General features: G+C 44.7%; 1 protein-coding gene across 1 annotated transcript in view; it reads right to left on the minus strand.

The window, feature by feature from the left end:
• GALNT16 (polypeptide N-acetylgalactosaminyltransferase 16) overlaps window positions 1-20,553 on the minus strand; it is a 178,870-nt gene that overhangs the window by 47,561 nt on the left and 110,756 nt on the right. Inside the window, exons 4-6 of the mRNA XM_066632335.1 lie at window positions 11,669-11,736; window positions 6,320-6,385; window positions 282-403 (exon numbers count right to left, since the gene is read on the minus strand). Coding sequence (XP_066488432.1) covers window positions 282-403; window positions 6,320-6,385; window positions 11,669-11,736 — 256 coding nt within the window. The remainder of the gene's footprint in view (window positions 1-281; window positions 404-6,319; window positions 6,386-11,668; window positions 11,737-20,553) is intronic.

Here is a 20,553-nt window from a genome sequence, read left to right on the forward strand (position 1 = left end):
CCTTTTCCCAAATGAGTTTCATGCAGCACATTACTTCACAACTCAGGTAAAATACCCCCAAGTTAGAGATTTATTCTGGAGACATGGGGCTTGTCACAGGGAGAATAGCAGCAGCAGGTGGGAAAGAGAATTCAGTAGATAGAAATGAAGATTTTTTTTTTATATCCACATTACTTAAGAGTGTCCACTGAGTTTTGCAAAGTGTGCAAGGAACTGCCTGCTGACTGGTGGTTAACTGGTGAGCAGGAATCAGGGGAAGAGGGAAGAAAGCACAAGCTCACCTCTTTCACTCGCTGGAGCATAGGCTGTAGCCATTCAGTGTTCACCTCACAATGGCTGTCCAGAAAGGTGAGAATCTCAGATGTCACTGTTTCAGCCCCTCGAACTCGAGAGCGGATTAAGCCTGAATGGGGTGGGGACAGGGAATGAAGTATATGGAAAGAAAAGGACAGAATTGTTTAAGGAAGGGACAAAAGTCTGTTACAGCTTAGATCGGTTAGCCAATGACTAACACCTAGACCAATGGCACCCAAAGTGTGACACCTGAACCTGCCCTGAAGATCTTCTTAGCCAGGAAGCCTGGTATAAATTCAAGGAGAGGAAATGCCTGAAGCAATCAGAAACTGTTTGGCCTTCCTATAGCATTGTAATATGAAACTGGGCACTTCCACATGGGGAGTTTGGGATTGCAACAAATTGCTCATGCTCTATTTATGGGTAGTTCACACAGAGGCTCATCCCAAAGGGAAATGGTGCCTGAAACACTGCAGAAATTTTGCACCCTGTTGCTGCTGCACCCCGATCAGTTACTTCTTTTCCGTTTAGAAGCAGCAGAGGCAACAATGACGAAATTGCAGCAGCCCTCTTTGCTCACCTGCCTCCTCCCCCTCCACTTCAGCCTAACAGCAGAGGAGATGAGGTCAAGGCAGCAGAGGCAGGCCTCTTTTTGACCAGGGAACTGCTGCTTCGTCCTCCCTGCCCCTTCCAATGGTGTTGGAGGCAGGGCCTGTAGTTCACCCAGTGCAACTATTTCCTCCTCCTAACTCTGCTGTTATATGGGGGCAAAACAAGGAAAACAGAAGAAGCAGGTGGCACTTCTGGTTTTCCACCCTGCTCTCCCACTGTGTTTTAAAACATAGAAATCATGTCATAGAAATGACATAGAAAACATGTCATCCTAGAGAGGAGGGAAACAATTTCCTAGGGGGGACCCCTTCTCCAGGGGACAGGCCCATATCTGAATGCACTCAGGATACTCCTTGGTGGGAGGTGGGTCGGGGGCTTCTTGTAGTGGGGGACTCAATTATCAGAAACATAGAGAGGGGGATTTGTGACAGATGTGAGGACCACATGGCTACTTGCTGCCTGGTGCAAAGGTTGTGGCCATCACTTCTCATCTAGACAGCCTGGTAGACAGTGCTGGGGAGGAGGTAGCGGTTGTGGTGCATGTCCACACCAACGGCATGGGGAAGTATAGCTGGGAGGTCCTGGAGGCCAAATTTAGGCTCTTAGGTACAAAGCTGAAAGCCAGGACTTCAAAGGTAGCGTTCTCGGAAGTGCTACCTGTTCCATGCGCAGGGCCAGTGAGGCAGGCGGAGATCAGGGGTCTCAATGCGTGGATGAGACGGTGGTGTAGGGAGGAGGGGTTTAGATTCGTTGGGCACTGGGGAATGTTTTGGGACAAGCGAGGCCTGTACAAGAGGGACAGACTTCACTTGAACCAGAATGGAACCAGACTGCTGGCGCATAACATTAAAAAGGTGGCAGAGCAGCTTTTAAACTGACCCCTGGGGGAAGGCCAACAGGAGCCGAGGGGCATCCAGTTCGGGACTCCTCATCCCTATGGGACAAGGATGGGGAGGTTAGAGAACAACAAGGTAAAGACAGAGTGGGAGAAGAAATTGGGAATGGTAGCATGATGGGATGTGATAGACGGTTTGGCACAATGAGAGGATGCGGGGATAAAGGAGCTAATAAGCAGCTCATCTTGGGGCATTCCGTGTACAAATGCTTTTATGCAAATGCCCGAAGTCTCCAAGCAAAGATGGGAAAACATTGACATAGTGGGTATAACGGAAACCTGGTGGAATGCAGAAAATCAGTGGGATACCGCAATCCCAGGCTATAAACTCTACCGGAGGGACAGGGAGGGGCGAGCTGGAGGTGGGGTGGCCGTTTACGTTGAGGAAGGGATAGAATCCAGCAAAGTAGAGATTGAAGGAGGGTTCGACTCTGTGGGTTAAATTACCAGGCCTGAGGAGCGATGTAATACTTGGGGCGTACTATCATCTTCCAGACCAGAAACCGGAAGGGGACCTTGAAATGAGGAAACAGATCAGGGAGGTGACAAGGAGGGACAGGGTTGTAATCATGGGGGACTTCAATTATCCTCACATCAACTGGGTCAATTTGTGTTCTGGTCACAAAAAGGAGACCAGATTTCTTGACATCCTAAATGACTGTGCCTTAGAGCAGCTAGTCATGGAGCCCACCAGAGGACAGGTGACTCTGGATTTAATATTGTGTGGTACTCAGGACCTGGTTAGAGATGTCAATGTTACTGAGCCATTGGGGAACAGTGATCATGCTGTGATCCGTTTCGATATGCACGTCAGGGGAAGAATACTGGGCAAATCTCTCACAAAAACCCTTGACTTGCGACGGGTGGACTTCCCTCAAATGAGGAGGCTGGTTAGAAGAAGGTTGAAAGGGAAGGTAAAAACAGTCCAATCCCTCCAGAGTGCATGGAGGTTGTTTAAAACAACAGTAACAGAGGCCCAGCGGAAGTGTATACTGCAAAGGAAGATGGGCTTGACTAAGTAAGTCCAGGAGGTTGCCCGCATGGCTAACGAGCCAAGTTAGAGAGGCCGTAAAGGGCAAGGAAGCTTCCTTCCGTAAATGGAAGTCTTGCCCTAATGAGGAGAATAAAAAGGAACATAAACTGTGGCAAAAGAAATGTAAGAAGGTGATACTGGAGGCCAAGAGAGACTATGAGGAACGCATGGCCAGCAACATTAAGGGGAATAATAAAAGCTTCTTCAAATATGTGAGAAGCAGGAAACCCGCCAGAGAAGTTGTTGGCCCTCTGGATGGTGAGGGAGGGAAAGGGGCGATAGAAGGAGACTTAGAGATGGCAGAGAAATTAAATGAGTTCTTTGCATCTGTCTTCACGGCAGAAGACCTCGGGCAGATACTAGTGCCTGAATGGCCCCTCCTGACCAAGTAATTAAATCAGATAGAGGTGAAAAGAGAAGATGTTTCAGACCTCATTGATAAATTAAAGATCAGTAAGTCACCGGGCCCTGATGGCATCCACCCAAGAGTTATTAAGGAATTGAAGGATGAAGTTGCTGATCTCTTGACTAAAATATGCAACTTGTCCCTCAAAATGACCATGGTGCCAGAAGATTGGAGGATAGCAAATATACCAATCTTTAAAAAGGGAAGGAGGGGGGACCCGGGAAACTATAGGCTGGTCAGCCTAACATCTCTACCGGGTAAGATGGTGGAATGCCTCATCAAAGATAGAATCTCAAAACACATAGATGAACAAGCCTTGCTGAGATAGAATCAGCATGGCTTCTGTAAGGGTAAGTCTTGCCTCACTAACCTTTTAGAATTCTTTGAAAAGGTCAACAGGCATGTGGATGTGGGAGAACCCGTGGACATTATATATCTGGACTTTCAGAAGGCGTTTGACACGGTCCCTCACTAAAGGCTACTGAAAATACTCCACAGTCAGGGAATTAGAGGACAGGTACTCTCATGGACTGAGAACTGGTTGGAGGCCAGGAAGCAGAGAGTGGGTGTCACTGGGCAATTTTCACAATGGAGAGAGGTGAAAAGTGGTGTGCCCCAAGGATCTGTCCTGAGACCTGTGCTTTTCAACCTCTTCATAAATGACCTGGAGACAGGGGTGAGCAGTGAGGTGGCAAAGTTTGCAGATGACACCAAACTTTTCCAAGTGGTGAAGACCAGACGTGATTGTGAGGAGCTCCAGAAGGATCTCTCCAGACTGGCAGAATGGGCAGCAAAATGGCATATGCATTTCAGTGTAAGTAAGTGTAAAGTCATGCACATTGGGGCACAAAATCAAAACTTCACATATAGGCTGATGGGTTCTGAGGTGTCTGTGACAGATCAGGAGAGAGATCTTGGGGTAGTGGTGGACAGGTCGATGAAAGTGTCGACCCAATGTGTGGTGGAAGTGAAGAAGGCCAATTCTATGCTTGGGAACATTAGAAAAGGTATTGAGAAAAAAACAGCTAATATTGTAATGTCATTGTACAAATCGATGGTAAGGCCACACCTGGAGTATTGAGTCCAGTTCTGGTCGCCACATCTCAAAAAGGACATAGTGGAAATGGAAAAGGTGCAAAAGAGAGCGACTAAGATGATTACTGGGCTGGGGCAACTTCCTTATGAGGAAAGGCTATGATATTTGGGCCTCTTCAGCCTAGAAAAGAGACACCTGAGGGGGGACATGATTGAGACATACAAAATTACGCATGGGAAGGATAAAGTGGATAGAGAGATGCTCTTTACACTCTCACATAACACCAGAACCAGGGCACATCCACTGAAATTGAGTGTTGGGAGAGTTAGGACAGACAAAAGAAAATATTTCTTTACTCAGCATGTGGTTGGTCTGTGAAACTCCTTGCCACAGGATGTAGTGACGGCATCTGGCCTGGATGCCTTTAAAAGGGAATTGGACAAGTTTCTGGAGGAAAAATCCATTACGGGTTACAAGCCATGATGTGTATGTGCAACCTCCTGATTTTAGAAATGGGCTATGTCAGAATGCCAATGCAAGGGAGGACTCCAGGATGCAGGTCTCTTGTTATCTGGTGTGCTCCCTGGGGCATTTGGTGGGCTGCTGTGAGATACAGGAAGCTGGACTAGATGGGCCTATGGCCTGATCCAGTGGGGCTGTTCTTATGTTCTTATCCATCTGTTGCCCATCCACATTTTCCCTCATAGTTCAACTGTCACAATCATTAATGGGGAAAAACTGATAATAATGAGAACAGGCAGTAGCAGGGCTGGCCCACCCATCAGGCAAGCTGAGGCAGGATGCTTCAGGTGGCAAATGGGAGCAAACAGCATCCTGCTTCCATCACTGCAACCTGGCAGTGCTTTACAGCAGTGGCAAATGAGACCTGTTATTCTGCAACACCATGCCACCACTGCAAACAGGGGTGGCATTGGCCAGGGGTCAGCTGCCTCCCTGGAGCTGCCAGCACTGGTAAGGCAGCAGCAGCAGCGATTGAGTAGAAAGACCAGGGGTGTTTCTGGGCAAGGAGGGGAAGGAACCTGGGTGGAGAGGAGATGGTGGATCTGGTAACAATGGCACCAGCCAGTTCTTATCCCCCCTTTTCAAACCTCCTTGTGTCTTCTCTCCTTGGACATATACCACCAAAAGAGGTGGCATATGTCCAAGGAGACACATTGACGATTGGGCATCCTACCAGGAGGTAAGTGCAAAATGTTTCCAATTACCTCCTGCAGGCTGTTCAGGCACACACATCCTACTTTTTTGGCACAACTGAATCAGCACTGGTGGCAATGGATAGGACTGAGTTATTAGAAGCACAGCGAACACAGCTCAGTTTAGGTTTATATGTGTTGCAATAAATATCACAAATAGTTATAAAATAAAAATTGTGATGTGTTAAGACAGTAAGGACTCAGTCCTATCCAGCTTTCCAGCACTAGTGCAGCTGCAATGCAGCCTGAAGGTAAGGGAACAAATGTTTCCTTACCTTGAAGAGGACTCTGTGACTCCCACCCCACCAAAGGATGCAGCGCATGCCCCATTAGCACCACTGCACCGGCCCTGGAAAATTGGATAGGATTGGGCCCTCAGATGTCAAAGGCTGAAGTTTCTAGATCCAAAAATAAAATCTGTTTTTACAGCCACAGTGATCACTGGCAGAGTGCTGAAAGTGTGAGGTATAACAGAATGCTAGAAATGGTGGACTGCCCCTTGTAAATAACTCCCTCCCTCCCTTCAACATACCCCTGGCTCACACCTCAACATTTGTGACCAGTCACAACCATTAAGATTTTCAGTCAATAACTGGAATCTAAACTAAGGAAAGCTTTCTTGACTTAAGAATTGGTGGTCAGAATCTGAACTGGGAAAAGGAAACTGCCTCAGTTGTGATTTGTTTTGTCTACAAAAATTGGATGTACAAAAAGGGTTTGTAGGTTTCAAGGGGCAGTGGCTGCACACCTTCCCTCTCTTTGGGTCTTAATTTGCCCTGCCATTAGGTCCTGATGAGTGTGGATGACCCCTGCAATTTGTCAGGCTCACCTTCTCGCCGACTGTTGCGAAGACACTTGACCTTTGGTATCTTGGCGAGGAGCTGGCAGTCTTCCGCTGAAGAGAAAATAAAACAGTTGGCTCAAATGCAAAGATAGTTTGGCATTAGCTAAAAAGCTGCAATTAATTCTTCCCATGTGTCCTAATGCTTTGCTTTCACTTATGAGATTAGTCAAGAGTTGGCTTTAATCCCATGGCCTAAAAAGTATCACCAAAAAAGGTCTGCTTGCATGTCAGCCTTCTTCCCTTGCCCCAAAAGTTGTCAGTGTTTCTCAGGCACTGTGTGGTTAACTACAGATTACACTGCAGCAATGTGGAAGGAAGATTCCCTCTTCCTCTGCAAAGTATCAAGACAGCAGGCACTTTGAAGTGGAGAAGAAGCAAAGTCAAGAGTTAATTCTGCCTTGGTCAACCCATTCCCAGCTGCCAAGTGGAGATGAAATAGACTACTTGAACCATGGCTGGCCACGAGTACAGCAGACTAGCTTGGTGCATGCCTCTGGAGCAACAGATGTTAAGGTAAAATGTCTCTCCACTCACACCTGAACACCACCAGCAATTATATTCTATGCTCTTTTCCATGTTTTGCAAAGCTCGAGCTTATCATCTTTGCACAGCCTTGGTATCCTGGCAAGAAACATGAAGGATACAAGCCAAAGTACTCTACCTGGAACCTTTCCATTTCTTCTGCTCCTCACAGCCTGAAATATTGCTCTCATATGGGCGGTTTGTCAGAGGCTGAATCACTGAGAAGCAGTGACAGGTACCCTTGATTAAAGGCCAATGAGATACTGTTGGACATTCACTAGGTAAGTAAACCACAGTCCGAATGTGAACCATAAATGCACTGTAAGTTACTCACACTCCAAATACATAACAAAAACTCCATTCCAGCCATGCTAATAATGCCCATTCAAGATTTATTTAAAAGATTTATAATCCCTCTTTCCAATGCTCAAAGCTGTGCACAAGTAAAGTAATAATTTGGAATGTTCAGCCTGGAGAAGAGAAGGTTGAGAGGAGATATGATAGCTCTCGTCAAATACCTGAAGGGCTGTCATAGGAATGAAGGGACAAATTTGTTCTCAAATGCCTCTAAAAGCAGAACTAGAACCCACAGGTACAAACTGAAAGAGAAGAGATTCTGACTGGGTATCAGGAAAAAATTTCTGATGGTAAGGGCGGTTCGGCAGTGGAACAGTTTGCCGAGGGAAGTGGTGGACTGTCCCTCACTGGAGTTCGTCAAGCAGAGGCTGGACAAGCATCTGTTAGATATGCTCTAGGAGAATTTCTTTCTACAGGCAGGACATTGGACTAGATCAGGGGTGCCCAAACCCCGGCCCTGGGGCCACTTGCGGCCCTTGAGGACTCCCAATGCGGCTCTCAGGGAGCCCCCAGTCTCCAATGAGCCTTTGGCCCTCCGGAGACTTGCTGGAGCCCACACTAGCCCAATGCAACTGCTTTCAGTGTGAGGGCGACTGTTTGACCTCTCACGTGAGCTGTGGGATGAGGGCTCCCTCCACTGCTTGTTGTTTCACGTCTGTGATGCAGTAGCAGAAGCAAAGGAAAGGCCAGCCTTGCTTTGTGCAAGGCCTTTTACAGCCCTTGCAGCATGCAAGACATTCACTCATTCATATAAGTTCATCTTTAATATATTCATTTATGTAAACCTATGTAAATTTATTCAAATTTTAAATGTAAATTGATTCCTTTTTTCCCCGGCCCCCGACACAGTGTCAGAGAGATGATGTGGCCCTCCAGCCAAAAACATTGGACACCCCTGAACTAGATGACCTATTAAGTCCCTTCTAATTCTATGATTCTATGAAAACATAATAGCAATAAAATACAATAAAAATAATTAACAAGAATAAAAACAATTAATGACCTGCAGAACAGATAAGATCTAATACAGCAAAAAAACAAACATAAAAGCATAAAAGCCACACAGAGAATTCTATACAGAATAATTTAAAAATGGGGTCACTGGGGAAATCATCACTCCTCAAAAGGGAAGTGAAATAATTGTGCTTTTAAACCCCGCTGGGAACCCTAGCAAGAGGGGGTTATCCTCAGGTCTTCTGGAAGTTTATTGCATAGACATAGTGCCACCACAGAAAAGGCCCTGCAACTTGCTGCCATCCCCTTGGTTTCAGTTGATGACAGTACTCTAAGCAGGGTCCTATGTGATGATAGCGGACAAGTAGGATTATGCTGGAGAAGGCTATCCGTAAGGTATCCATGTCCCATGGCATGTAGGGCTTTAATGGTAATCACCAGCACCAGGAAGTGGGCTCAGAATTGAACAGGCAGCCAGTGTAGCCACCAAAGCAACAGTATGACAGACTCAAACAGTCACGCACTGGTGACCACCCAGGCTGCCACATTTTGCACTCAACTTCTGGACCATCTTCAAGGGCAGCCCCAAATAGAGCACATTACAATAGTCTTAATGTAATTTCACTGGGACATGGACCACCATTTCAGATCCAACTGGTACAGTTGAAGCTGGTACAACAATTGGGCAAATGCACCCCTCCCCCGCCACCAATCCAGGGCCAGCTGCAGATCCAGGAGGACTCCTAAACACACTCTTTCAGAGGGAGTGCTACCCCATCCAGAGTAAGTAGTGGATCTAGTACCTACATCAGATAGATGGATCTGAAGAGATTGATCCCTGCATGGGTCTGAGAGTGACGTTTGACGAATTTATGTTGAAAGAGGTTGAGAAATAGTTACTAAAAATTACCTAAAAATAATAATGTGAGAAGGAAGAGGTTTGGAAAAATCATTCTACATCCATTTAGATAACATGTTGTATACAGTACTTCTCATCAAAAAACTGAACTTGAAGTCAGTGAAATTTGGCTCTGGACTATCAAACGCAACAGTTAAATTTGCGGTTTGAGATACCAGTGTAATAGGATTTTGACATGCTGAGAAAAGTGGAAGAAGTAGAACGGGATCTTCAATCTCTTAAGAAGAAAAATAAAATGTAGTTCCTTTGACCTATCCAAGGAGTCAAAGTGGCTACTGCCTACTCTAACCTATGAGAAGCAGAATGAAGGGGGGTGACAAGACTGGTGCTGATTGTCCTTCAGGACTGTCCTGACTGTCCTGTCATTCCATTAGAGATGGAAAAAGGAATGGAATGAGAAGTCACAGGAGATAATAGTGTTGGATCTCCAGTTCCATTGCGCCTTCTCAGCTGCCTCCCTGGCATCTTTCCCCTGGTGTAAATCTGGACCTGGGCAAGAGAGGTATCTCTCCCTGGCTTTCCAGCCACAAGAAAGCAACAGCACCCATTCCATAGCTGATGATTGGGCTCAATTTTGTGAACAAGGGCGGGGGTCACTTATCCCACAGGCATACAGAAGAGCATGTCTGTGTAGGCAATTTGCTAATGTGACAAGTAGGAAAGTGCCATACATTCAATCTTGCTTGTAATCCCATCCCCTCCCAATAGATATACTCACTAGATAGAGGAAGCGGAAATAATTCAGGCTCACTCAAAGAGGTGCAAAATTGCACTTTTTTTAATTGCAGTGGCTCAACTATGAGACTTCCTTGGTAGCTTTGCTACAATCCTTGGACCAGATTAAATGATATGCCCATTCAATAATTCAATTTTAGAGGTTTTTAAAATTTTTAATTCAGGTCCTGATCCAGACTGGGCTCATGGCAGGGGAATGGGGCTATAACCCTTTGGCTCCACCTAATTCTGATTGGGATAGGATCCTCCCTCCCCCTGCCCTCATGTCTGCTATTTGTTTCCTCCCATGGCAAAAAGCAGCCACAGAGGACCAATCCAGATCAAAACCATTTAACCACAGTTAAGGGGTTAAAACCCCTCTCCCCTGCTGCAGTTCAAAACTGGATCAGAGCCCCCATGTGGCTGCTATTTACATTGTAAAAACCAAACACACAGGTTCCAATCGCACAATAGGCATGCTATCCAGTTGGGTTCTTTGTCCCCGTCTTTTCTTGACTCTGACTATCACTACCACACACATGCCAATCTGATGGGGAAAAGGCCCTGAAATCTCCATGGCTAGAACAAAGGCTGGCAAGCAGAGCTTGCTATCACTGGAAATGCTTTGTCCTTGTCAGGACAACCACTTCAGAAACCATGGCCCAACTCTCTGCTCAGAGTGGGCTTTCAAAAACAGGGAAATCAACAAGTTGGACAGCACAATCCTAATATGCGCTGGAACAGGCAGGCCAGGAGGCAAGGGGAAATTTTTTGCGGCTCAACCCGAGGCAAGGGGAAATTTTTCACCTTACCCTGGTTAAAGCGGCAGCAGCCCCAATGTGTCTACTTGGATCTGCGCCACCTAGGCACAGATCCGAGCAGAACGGAGCAGCCCAGAGCTGTGCCACGCATCCTGGGAACGGGGCTAGGATCAAGCATAACTGCCGGGTCCTAGTCCCGTCTCCCATTCCCCACCTGCCCGCCCCCAGGAATGCCTGCCGCCTACCCTCCCCCTGCCCAGGAACACCTCCCTCCCACACAACTACCCCCGCCCTCCCCATGCTCTCCGCAGAGCCCTGTGCCAGACGAGCTCAGCCGATGCAAACTCATCTGCTGCTGCCACTGCAGAGGCTGGATCTGGCCTCTATGAACTAGTGTACCTCTGTGTGCTGGTGCAGCTTACTCCCATGAGCCGTAAACATGCTTTACGGCATATTTGCGACCCTCCTGGGCCTTGCGCCAGCCCAGGGCACAGTTAGGATTGTGCCCTTTGCCAGATTTCAGGAAAAGCTAATGAGAAGTCAATTTGCAAAGATGGAGTAAACATGACTCTGCTGTGCCAAATTCCTGAAGGAAAGATATTGATGCTTGTGGTCGAAGTCCGGGAACTCATCACCCAGAGATGGTTCTACTCCATGAAAACCACAGCAAGTACCTGCAGATAACAACCATAATCTGACATAAACACAGCAGTGCTCGGTGGCATGTATTATCTTCTTCCTCTTGAACTTGTATAATTAGAGCCCCTAGCTGTGCACACTACTTGCCATACTTCTGATAATGACCCACAAAATGGTGCTTAATGAGACCAAATTGAGCATTCTTGCTTTCCCAGCTGGGATGGTCAAACAGAAAGACAACAGAGAATTGACTGAATTAATCAATTAATTGGCTGGCTTCTTTTCCTTAGAAATGAAACAAAGTACAGCAAAGCTTTGCTCCTTCTCATGTTTATCTCTTTTCATATCAGATTTTAAAACACGAGAGAGACAAAATATACTCTGTGAAGGAGAAAAAAGCAGACACAAAAACATGAGTACAAACTGAGAAAGATAATTAAAGAGAAAGTGAAGAAAAATAATACTTACGATCAGAGCTGAAATCATCCACTAAAATGATTTCCTGAATCAGATTTGCAGGGGTGCGATTCAAAACACTAAACAAATAAACAAATTCATCCTTGTAATTTAAATAAAATAGAAGCCCCAATGGTCCTATTTCAACAATGATTCCAAATAGAGTTCCACACAAACTTCCCCCATCTCACTTGCAAGAGACTGCCATTCGTGCGGGTGTATGTGTTTTAGGTCTGTTTAATTATCATCACACATCTCAGATTAGTGCACCAGTGTAACGCGTGTGTTTTCAAATATCTGCTTGTCACTTTACAGTTTTAGATGTATACTCAACATATCTTAGATATACACAATAAAATATGTTTGAAACAGTTCTGTGAATCCCCCATAGGAAGCAGAGTAGCTTGGGAAGGTGTTTCTCCAATCTAGAGACCTGTGGCTGCAAACTCAGAGGTCCTCATCGAATGCCACCCTACATGCCCCTGCTAATATTCTACTTGATAAGGAAAGGAGGAGAGATCCGTGAACATTGTTGGTTTCCCAAATCTCTAGACAGAGGAGTTATCCATGGTCAGTGTTTTCTACATGCTAACTACTGTCACTATAACCTTCCATAAATGATTATCCTTGCACTGGTTCCCATTACTGAACTCAAATTGTTGTTTGTTACACTGCATTCCAGGCATGGCTTTGTATGCCAGTTAGTAATCATGTGAATAAAAGAAGTACAGAGGTAACTGGCTTTTTCTTAACTTTCCTTCTATTTTGTTTGTTTGTTTTATATCAGTACCTTCAAGGGACAGCCCCAGGTCCCTCTAGCATGATGAGAAACCAAACAGGGCCTTGGCTTACTTAGCCAGGGCGCTGACATTTTAGAATTATTTTCCTATTAAGCCTATAAGGCTGTTTTGTCACTTTCTTGTGAGCTGGCTAAAGCAACCAGACAAGAGCTGAAGGAGACACTGACACCAAACAAAGCTCCAGCTATAATTGCAAAAGTATGCATAAAGAAGAGGCAATAAGAGGAGGCAAAGCCATATGATAAAGGAATATAACTTGACCCAAGAAGAACATGGTAACTGACCACTGTATTGCAGTCAGTGAATCAGCCTATCTTTTGGAAGTCCCCTTTCTTCAGCCATTTGATTGTCCCTGTTCCACTCTTGTTGCCACCCTTGTCGAACAAGTCAAGAGCCAATGGACATGGAGGAAGAAAGAGACTTTGGGCAAGTCTTGGGAGGACCTGGGATGGAAGAAAAAAGTGATTGCACACCTAGATTCTGGGTTTCTCTTCCACCATCCACTGATAGGTCCACTGCAAGGTTGACAGGGTGATTCATCACCTCCATGACAATAGCTAGCTTGGGAAATATAATCTGTATTATCTGCCTGTTTGTATATCTGTCTGTGGGGTTGTAACAGACTCACTCTTAGATTTTTCTTTCTGTCTTGTATTCTAGGTCTGCATCCTAAAATAAACTGCAGTTTACTGGTGAATTTGCATCCACGTGTATTTCTTCTCACTGAGACAAGTGCAATCTAACAGCCACTTGCAGCACAAGAGCTGGCCACTTCTGAGTTTATTTATTATTTATATAAAAGATTTTTACCCCTACCAAAGTAGATGCCCAAAGCAGCTGCAAGACCACCTTGGAGTTGGGACAGGGAAACTTAACAGGAAGGGGCTAGCCCTCCTTGGCCCCCAGACAGTCCTTTTTAAATGCTGTTAAATACTATTATTAAACAGTATCATCAGTTCCTATAAATTATGACCAGCTGTGATGATTTGTGTAAAGCCACCAACAACCTCTCTTATCTACATATTGGTGTTTTCAGACTCCTTCATTCAAATGTCACCAGTAACACTCCACTTTGATCACAACTAATGCCATTTGTTATTAAAGCTGTAGCTGTGTCCACAATAGCCTGGTTATTTCCAAGACAAAGAGGAACAAATTTTTTTAATTTGCTCTGTTATGTTCCTGCAGTCCATACCTGCAAAGACAAGCAGAGAAATTATTTAGGCAATCCATGCCTCTCAACTTCAGCTACCTTCCCCACCCGTAATATACAGGAAAGAATACTAATCTAATAATAATAATAATAATATACAGTATTTATATACCGCCTTTCTTGGTCTTTATTCAAGACTTTATTCAAGGCGGTTTACACAGGCAGGCTTATTAAATCCACGCAGGGATTTTTACAAATTGAAAGAAGGTTCTCTCTTTCAAGAACCACCACATTCAAGATGTTACACTCCGATCTGGTTTTAACATTCTGGCCTCCATCCTCCCACACTCTGAGCAGATGGAACAGCTCAGCTGCAGCTTGCCGGCTGCTTCAAGGTCCCACGGTGCCGGTGGCCTCGAACTGGCGACCTTGTGGATGTTAATCTTCAGGCAAATGGAGGCTCTACCCTCTAGACCAGACCTCCTGCCCTCACGGGGCTGTTGCAAGAATTGCTGAAACCATGTCTGGGATGTGCTCTGATCACTCCAAAATGTTACATAAGCTCTCGGTATGATTAGGAGATATTAAATTCCCTGGGAGATTGTCCAGGACGAGGTAGCAAATTGCACCAGTTGTTTGACGTATGTTCCAGGATCTTGTGACAAACAGCTGGAGCACATCCTGAGTGACGGCCATCTCGTCACAGACCAAAGGGTGCCAAAAGAGTAAGCGGCTTATGGGAGACAGCTGTCTCCTGTGGTGTGAAAGATGTCAAGCAGTTTGTGACTGACAACCATCCACTGCAGAGGCCAATAAGAAAACCATTCAAGGTGCCAATCTGGCATCAGTCATCTTCTCATTCTTTCTACAATCCCTTTTCCTACAATCTCATTCTTTTTACAAACTTGCCGGTTCTCCATGCTGCTAGCTGTTTGAACAGAAATCCCTTTTGTCTAAACAGACTATATTCCCTGTGCTGTTGCATCACAGGTCATAATAGATGTCCAATGGCTGTCTGCCTTTGTTCACAGCTTCCTGCTTGATATGTGCCAACCTGTGCAATAATAAGGCCTTGAGCTGTATGTATGCAACCAGAGAGGTAAAGGGCAATGAGCTATCAGACTTTAATACCATCTTCCTCTCAACATTTGTTCCTAAATCATTTTTTTTCACTTGACAAAACGTACTGTCATGATCTGTTCTCAGCCTCTAGTACAATGAGATAATTATAACAACAACAACAACAACAGTATTTATATACCGCTTTTCAACATAATGACTATAATATAACATATTTACAATATATATAATTATAATAATGATTTACAATATTTATGTACTGTTTTCCAACTTTAAAAAGTTCACAAAGAAATGTACAAAGCAAAAGGAATGAGAAGATGGTTTTCAATCTCAAAGGATCCTATAATCTTAAAAAAAGGAACAGAAAAGAGACTTTATTATAATATTATTATTAAAAATATTTATATACTGCTTTTCGGCAGCGTAGTTCTCAAATGGTTCCCTGTCTCCAAAGGGCTCACACTTTAAAACAAAAACAAAAAAACCAGAACATACACCAGCAACAGCCATGGGGAAAGACACTATTCTGGGGCAAAGAGGGACAGTTGCTTTCCCCGTTAAACATAAGAGAATCACCACTTTAAAATGCACCTCTTTGCCAAGATAGTAAGGATGGGTTAGCGCAGGGGTGTCAAACATAAGGCCCGGGGACTGGATACAGCCCCCAGAAGCTTTTTATCCAGCCCTCAGGCTCTCAGCTGCTGGGGTGTTACAGCTGAAATGGCAGCCCACATGAAAAATGGGCTTTCCCAAATCTTGAAATATGACCAAGATTTGTGTACTTTCTCTTCTGTCATTTGCAGTTAATGAGTTTCTATATAAGAAAAGGGTCTGATTTCTGGTCATTAGCTGCTTAATGATGTCACTTTCTGCTTAATGACATCACTTCCGGCCCTCAGCTGAAGCCCTGAATGCTAACTTCGACTCTCTGTATGAAAGGAGTTTGACACTGCTGGGTTAGCGCATCTTAAGTACCTGCAGTAATTACCACAGATACTCGCCTATAAAATTTTTTCCAAGTAATCAAGCTCCAATTATCACTTCACCTTATCTCCGGGTCAATCAGAGGGCAGAGCCTTTCAACTCTGAAAAGTTTTGTCTCTTTCTCAAGCAGCAGGCAGGCACAGCTCATAGAAGAGATGCAGAGATCATTTGTTTCTATAGTAACTTTCCTGGGAAATTCCAGCCAAAGTTAACCTTTTTATTCTCCTTCATTCTGCTGCAGCCTGGTTCTGCTTTGCAAATGCTTGCAAAGCAGATCTGTTTTTTTCAACAATGGATCCTCCTTTCCATTTGAAACAAAGTCCCAGGCTACAATTTAATGCACCATTACTTAAGAATAACACCCATGGAAAGCAGTGGGTCTGCTTCTGAGTAAAAAGTGTTGCAAATATCTCAACTCTCTACAGTTCACACCAGACCTGTGACCCATTCTACTGGCCTCCATGGGTCTCTGAATGGTTTGCAGAAGCAACTTCTGGTCAAACTGGAAGCTGTGTTCGCAAACCAGAAGTCACTTCTGCGGGTCATTCAGAGGCCCACTGAGGCCAATAGACTGCGTCACAGGCTTGGCGCAACCAGGAAAATGTCTTTGGGGCTTCCCAGTAAAACATTCCAGAACTACCTGGAGCATCACTTTGGCCCAGTGCACATAGGGTTGAAACCCACCTCACATGGGCTTGCGACCCACTACACATGGGTCGCAACCCACAGTTTGGGAAAAGCTGAGATACAGCAATATTATTATTCCCATATTACAGATAGGTTGATGGGGCAGAGTTCAGGCAGACATGAGAGTGGACTTGCCTAAAGGTATCTAGTGCAGTGTTTCTCAATCTGTGGGTTGGACCCACGAGGTGGGTCATAAGCTGATTTCAGGGGGTCCCCATTCATTTCAGTATTTTTAATATGTTAGACTTGATGCTACCATGGTATGTAACTGCATTTGAGGAAATGTTACAGATCTGTACTTTCAACAGGTTACTTTGTATATGTTAACAATGATAGTAAATGGGACATACTCCTGGGTAAGTGTGCGTAGGATTATAGCCAGGATTGTTAAAAATTTTCCTGCTTGATGACGCCACTTCCAGTCATGACATCACTTCCAGTGGATCCTGGCAGATTTACAGTCTAAAAAGTGGGTCCTGGTGCTAAAAGTTTGAGAACCACTGTTTTGGTAAATTCATGGGAGAGGGAAAGATTTGAACCAGTCATTTCTGAATAATAGCTTAGGGTCCCATCCTACCCAGTTTTCCAGTGCTGGTGCAACTGTGCCAATAAGGAATGCACTGCTTCCTGTGATGGAGAGGCAGTCACAGAGAACTCCTCAAGGTATGGGAATGTTTTCCATTACTTCGGGGTTGCACTACAGCTGCACCAGTGCTGGGAAGTTGGATAGGATTGGGCCCTTAGTCTCCTAGCCAGCATACCCGTCCAGTTCTGCCTGTCTCTTACTTTCTGTTACTGCCCCCAGATTTCAAACAGACAGTTTCAGTCTCGCCATCTTTGAAAAAGAGGTCCCCTGGTACCTCAAGCCACTAACATCAGGCATAGTTTTTTTCTAAAGATTTGGCCTTCGCTTTACTCACCAACAAACTGTTCCATCACTGCCATTCCCAAAAGTGACATTAAACTTCTGTTTAGGAAAACAACTCTGTAATAGTCTATAACAATTTAATTATACGTAATTTTCAACAGGTGCTACTCGAACGGCTAATTAATCAAAATCAAATCAGCCCTAATTGTCATGGAAGGTCTAATCCACCTGCTGTGCTTCTAGATGGAAAGCAGCCCTGTATCAGAGCAAGCACGACCAGTCATCACAAAATAAGCAGGCAGTGCAATTTTCACACCCACCCGCTTGCCTGATTTTGCTGCAGTTCGGTGCAGACTTGCAAGCAGCCAATACTTGGAACAGAGCAGTCCCTTTCATACTTCATGTACCCCAGAGCACTTTAGAGTAATTACTTAGTGGTATAGGGGCACTGGCTGTGTAGGCGAATGCGGCAGCAATTATACTCACAGTAATAATTCATGCCCAGCCTAGTGTGTTCAGATCTATTTTATTGAGACACACAGCTTACCTCAAGTACCTTGAAAAACCATACTGGAAGCTTTTGTATCTTTTTTCCCATTTCTACCAGAAAACAGAACAACAAGCAAACTGAGCACAAGGAAACTTCTTTCTTATACAGTCCTATGCAAAAACCTCCTCCTCCCACTTAGGCCCATAGGCGGCCAAGAAATAGAGATTAATGGTCAATTCAAATGTGGTGGTAGCCCCCTCGCATGAAAGTCATCTCCATATTTGTAATTTACTTTATAGAAAACAATTTCCTCGCATGAAACTTGAGGTCAGTGGTATAGCGACATCTTCGGCTGCGTGGGGCGGTGGCTCGTGGTGCCCTCCTGAAGCATGCAGACAAACAAGCAAGTGATGTGATGACGGCACCGTCAATTACTTCTGGGTGGCAGGCCACCGAGCAGTAGCAATTTCACTTCTCTACAAGAACGTGGTAAAAAAACCTCCTTTTTCAACCTTAGGGCTCAAGTCTATCCAACTTTCCAGCACCAGCGCAGCCACAATGCAGCCCCGAGGTAAAGGAACAAATGTCCCCATACCTTGAGGAGGCATCTGTGACTGCATCCCCAACACAGGATGCAGTGCATGCCCCATTGGCATGGCTGCACCAGTACAGGAAAATTGGATAGGATTGGGCCTTTAGCCTGGCTGCTTTGGAGGTTTTTTTTCTACAGGAAAGAACATGTTTGCAATAACTGCTTCCACCAATATCTTTCTAGGCCAAAGAGTGCAGTAAAGCTAACTACTCTTTGTTTTCCTGATAAAATAGCTTGGACAGTGTCTCTTTCTGTGGAATATTCAAAATTTGTTCCAAGTATCCCTTAAGCAGGCACTCAGGTCAGGGTAATGCTTTCTCTATGGACTCAGAGGTGGGGGAGAGAAGAAGAGAGAGTGCGCGCATCTCAGCTGAAAGGCAGCTGAGATCACCTCCGGCAGCCGTGCATTATTCATTAGAACTATTTTTCCCTCACTCCAGGTCTTGAGGCCTTGCAGAAAACTGCTTTGTGAATAAATAACAGGCTTTTTCAAGTGCATCTGAGGTGGGCTTCAGGAATACAAGGACGGCTTTGGACAATGGCAAAAACAGAAAATTTCTCACAAAGAAATGCTGGTCTTGGAGAGATAATCCTTGGGGGAGGCGGTATAAAATTCCTGCTCTGAGCAACAGACAATAAAATTTATGCTCTTAAGCAAGACATGGCAAATCTAAGACATTTTGTGCCACCCCCTAGCTGTAAAACCAAAACAAATTAAATAACCAACAATTTGTTGACTTTCAGTGAGATCTAGAATCTGCCACTTGAGGCAGCTACTATACTGAGCCTCAAAAAATATGGCTGGCTCTGAGGCAGGAGCACTAACGACATAAACCAGTAGTAGCTTGGTTTTCCAGTAAGATTGGCTGACCTGTTTCAGCAGTACAATGGAGGACATATTTAATTTCTGAAATGACTAGTATCAAGTCAACTCGGGAGTCCACTTTCTTCTTGCGATTGTTGTCATTTGTAAAGCACAAAACATGGTTAGAAATTCCAGCTAGAAATAGGTTCACAGTCTCTAATTCTAATATCTCTAATCCCAAACAAAGATGGCTAGAATTACCTAGAAATGAAATTGATTAAAATTCCTTCCCACTCAGTAGGCCTCTTCTCCTCATCTAGTCCTAGGTGAGCAAAGGTTGGTTATTAGAGTCAACAAAAAGACACTCTGCTCATGCACAAAGTTAGTTGTATTTCAGTTTTAAAAGCAGGTTCTGGGATTAAGGACACAATCTTATCCAACTTTTTAGCACTGATTAGCCATGCCAGCTTGGTATGCCAACAGGTCACAGATGTCTCCTTAAACAATCTTTGTCCATGGATTTATGAATCCAGTCAGCGATGTTCCAAGTGATAACATTTATGGTATCAAGAGTAGTTGGCACTGAGGATAAAGGCCTTTTAGGTTCCAGAGCAATCAAACCGGAGTCGCAGTAGATAAATTCAGGAGGGCTTTGAGGTGCAAATGGTAGAGGTGGCCTCTTCAAAGGCGTCGATAGACTCCTTTCTGTGATCCGGTTGGCAGCCTGACAGAGCACAGATTTAAATATAACTCCTGATTTGAGCTGACTTAGTAGATGGCAAAGTGAAGACTTGGAGGGGAATCCAGAGGGTGAGGGGAATGAAGAGAAATTCAGTAATCATTAAAACGGTACATCAACATCAATGTTTGGGGGAGCTTCCGAGATAGCACAACTGTTTGAGCCAGAGATTACAGGCATATAAGGTGTATCATTTTGATTTGACCAAGTATCCGTAGTACAAGGCTCTGGAGTACAAGGAGAGCTTTCATTAAATTCATTAGGCTTGTCAGAAAGAAAAGTGTAGAGCAAAGGGCAGCTCGAGTCCTTAAGTCTAGGGGCCATCAGAGGAGAGGGAGAGCTGGATGAGGAACGGAGAAGGCATTCTGGTTGTGGCACACTGCGTGCAGTATTGTTATTATGAGTTACAGGAGCCTCCTTTGAGAGTTTAGAGGGCTTCCCGGATTTAATCGGTTGCAGCCGTGCGATAATCAGGTTTTTAAAATGTCTTTGAGGAAAAATACCTAGGTCTCTAAAAACGTGGGCATGAGAGAATATCAGACTCGGAACATAATGCAATCGAAAATATAAAAGAACGCGTGTCTGGCATAAAGATGAAGGCAGTTTCTCGATTTTATACAGGTCTATCTTAGAAAGGTTTATCCTCAAAATATTTGACAAGTATTTCTTAGCCTTCCTTAGCTGTGTCCAGTCCGGGGG

The sequence above is a fragment of the Tiliqua scincoides genome, chromosome 1 (assembly GCF_035046505.1).
Source record: "Tiliqua scincoides isolate rTilSci1 chromosome 1, rTilSci1.hap2, whole genome shotgun sequence".
In the NCBI taxonomy this organism is placed as follows: Eukaryota; Metazoa; Chordata; class Lepidosauria; order Squamata; family Scincidae; genus Tiliqua; species Tiliqua scincoides.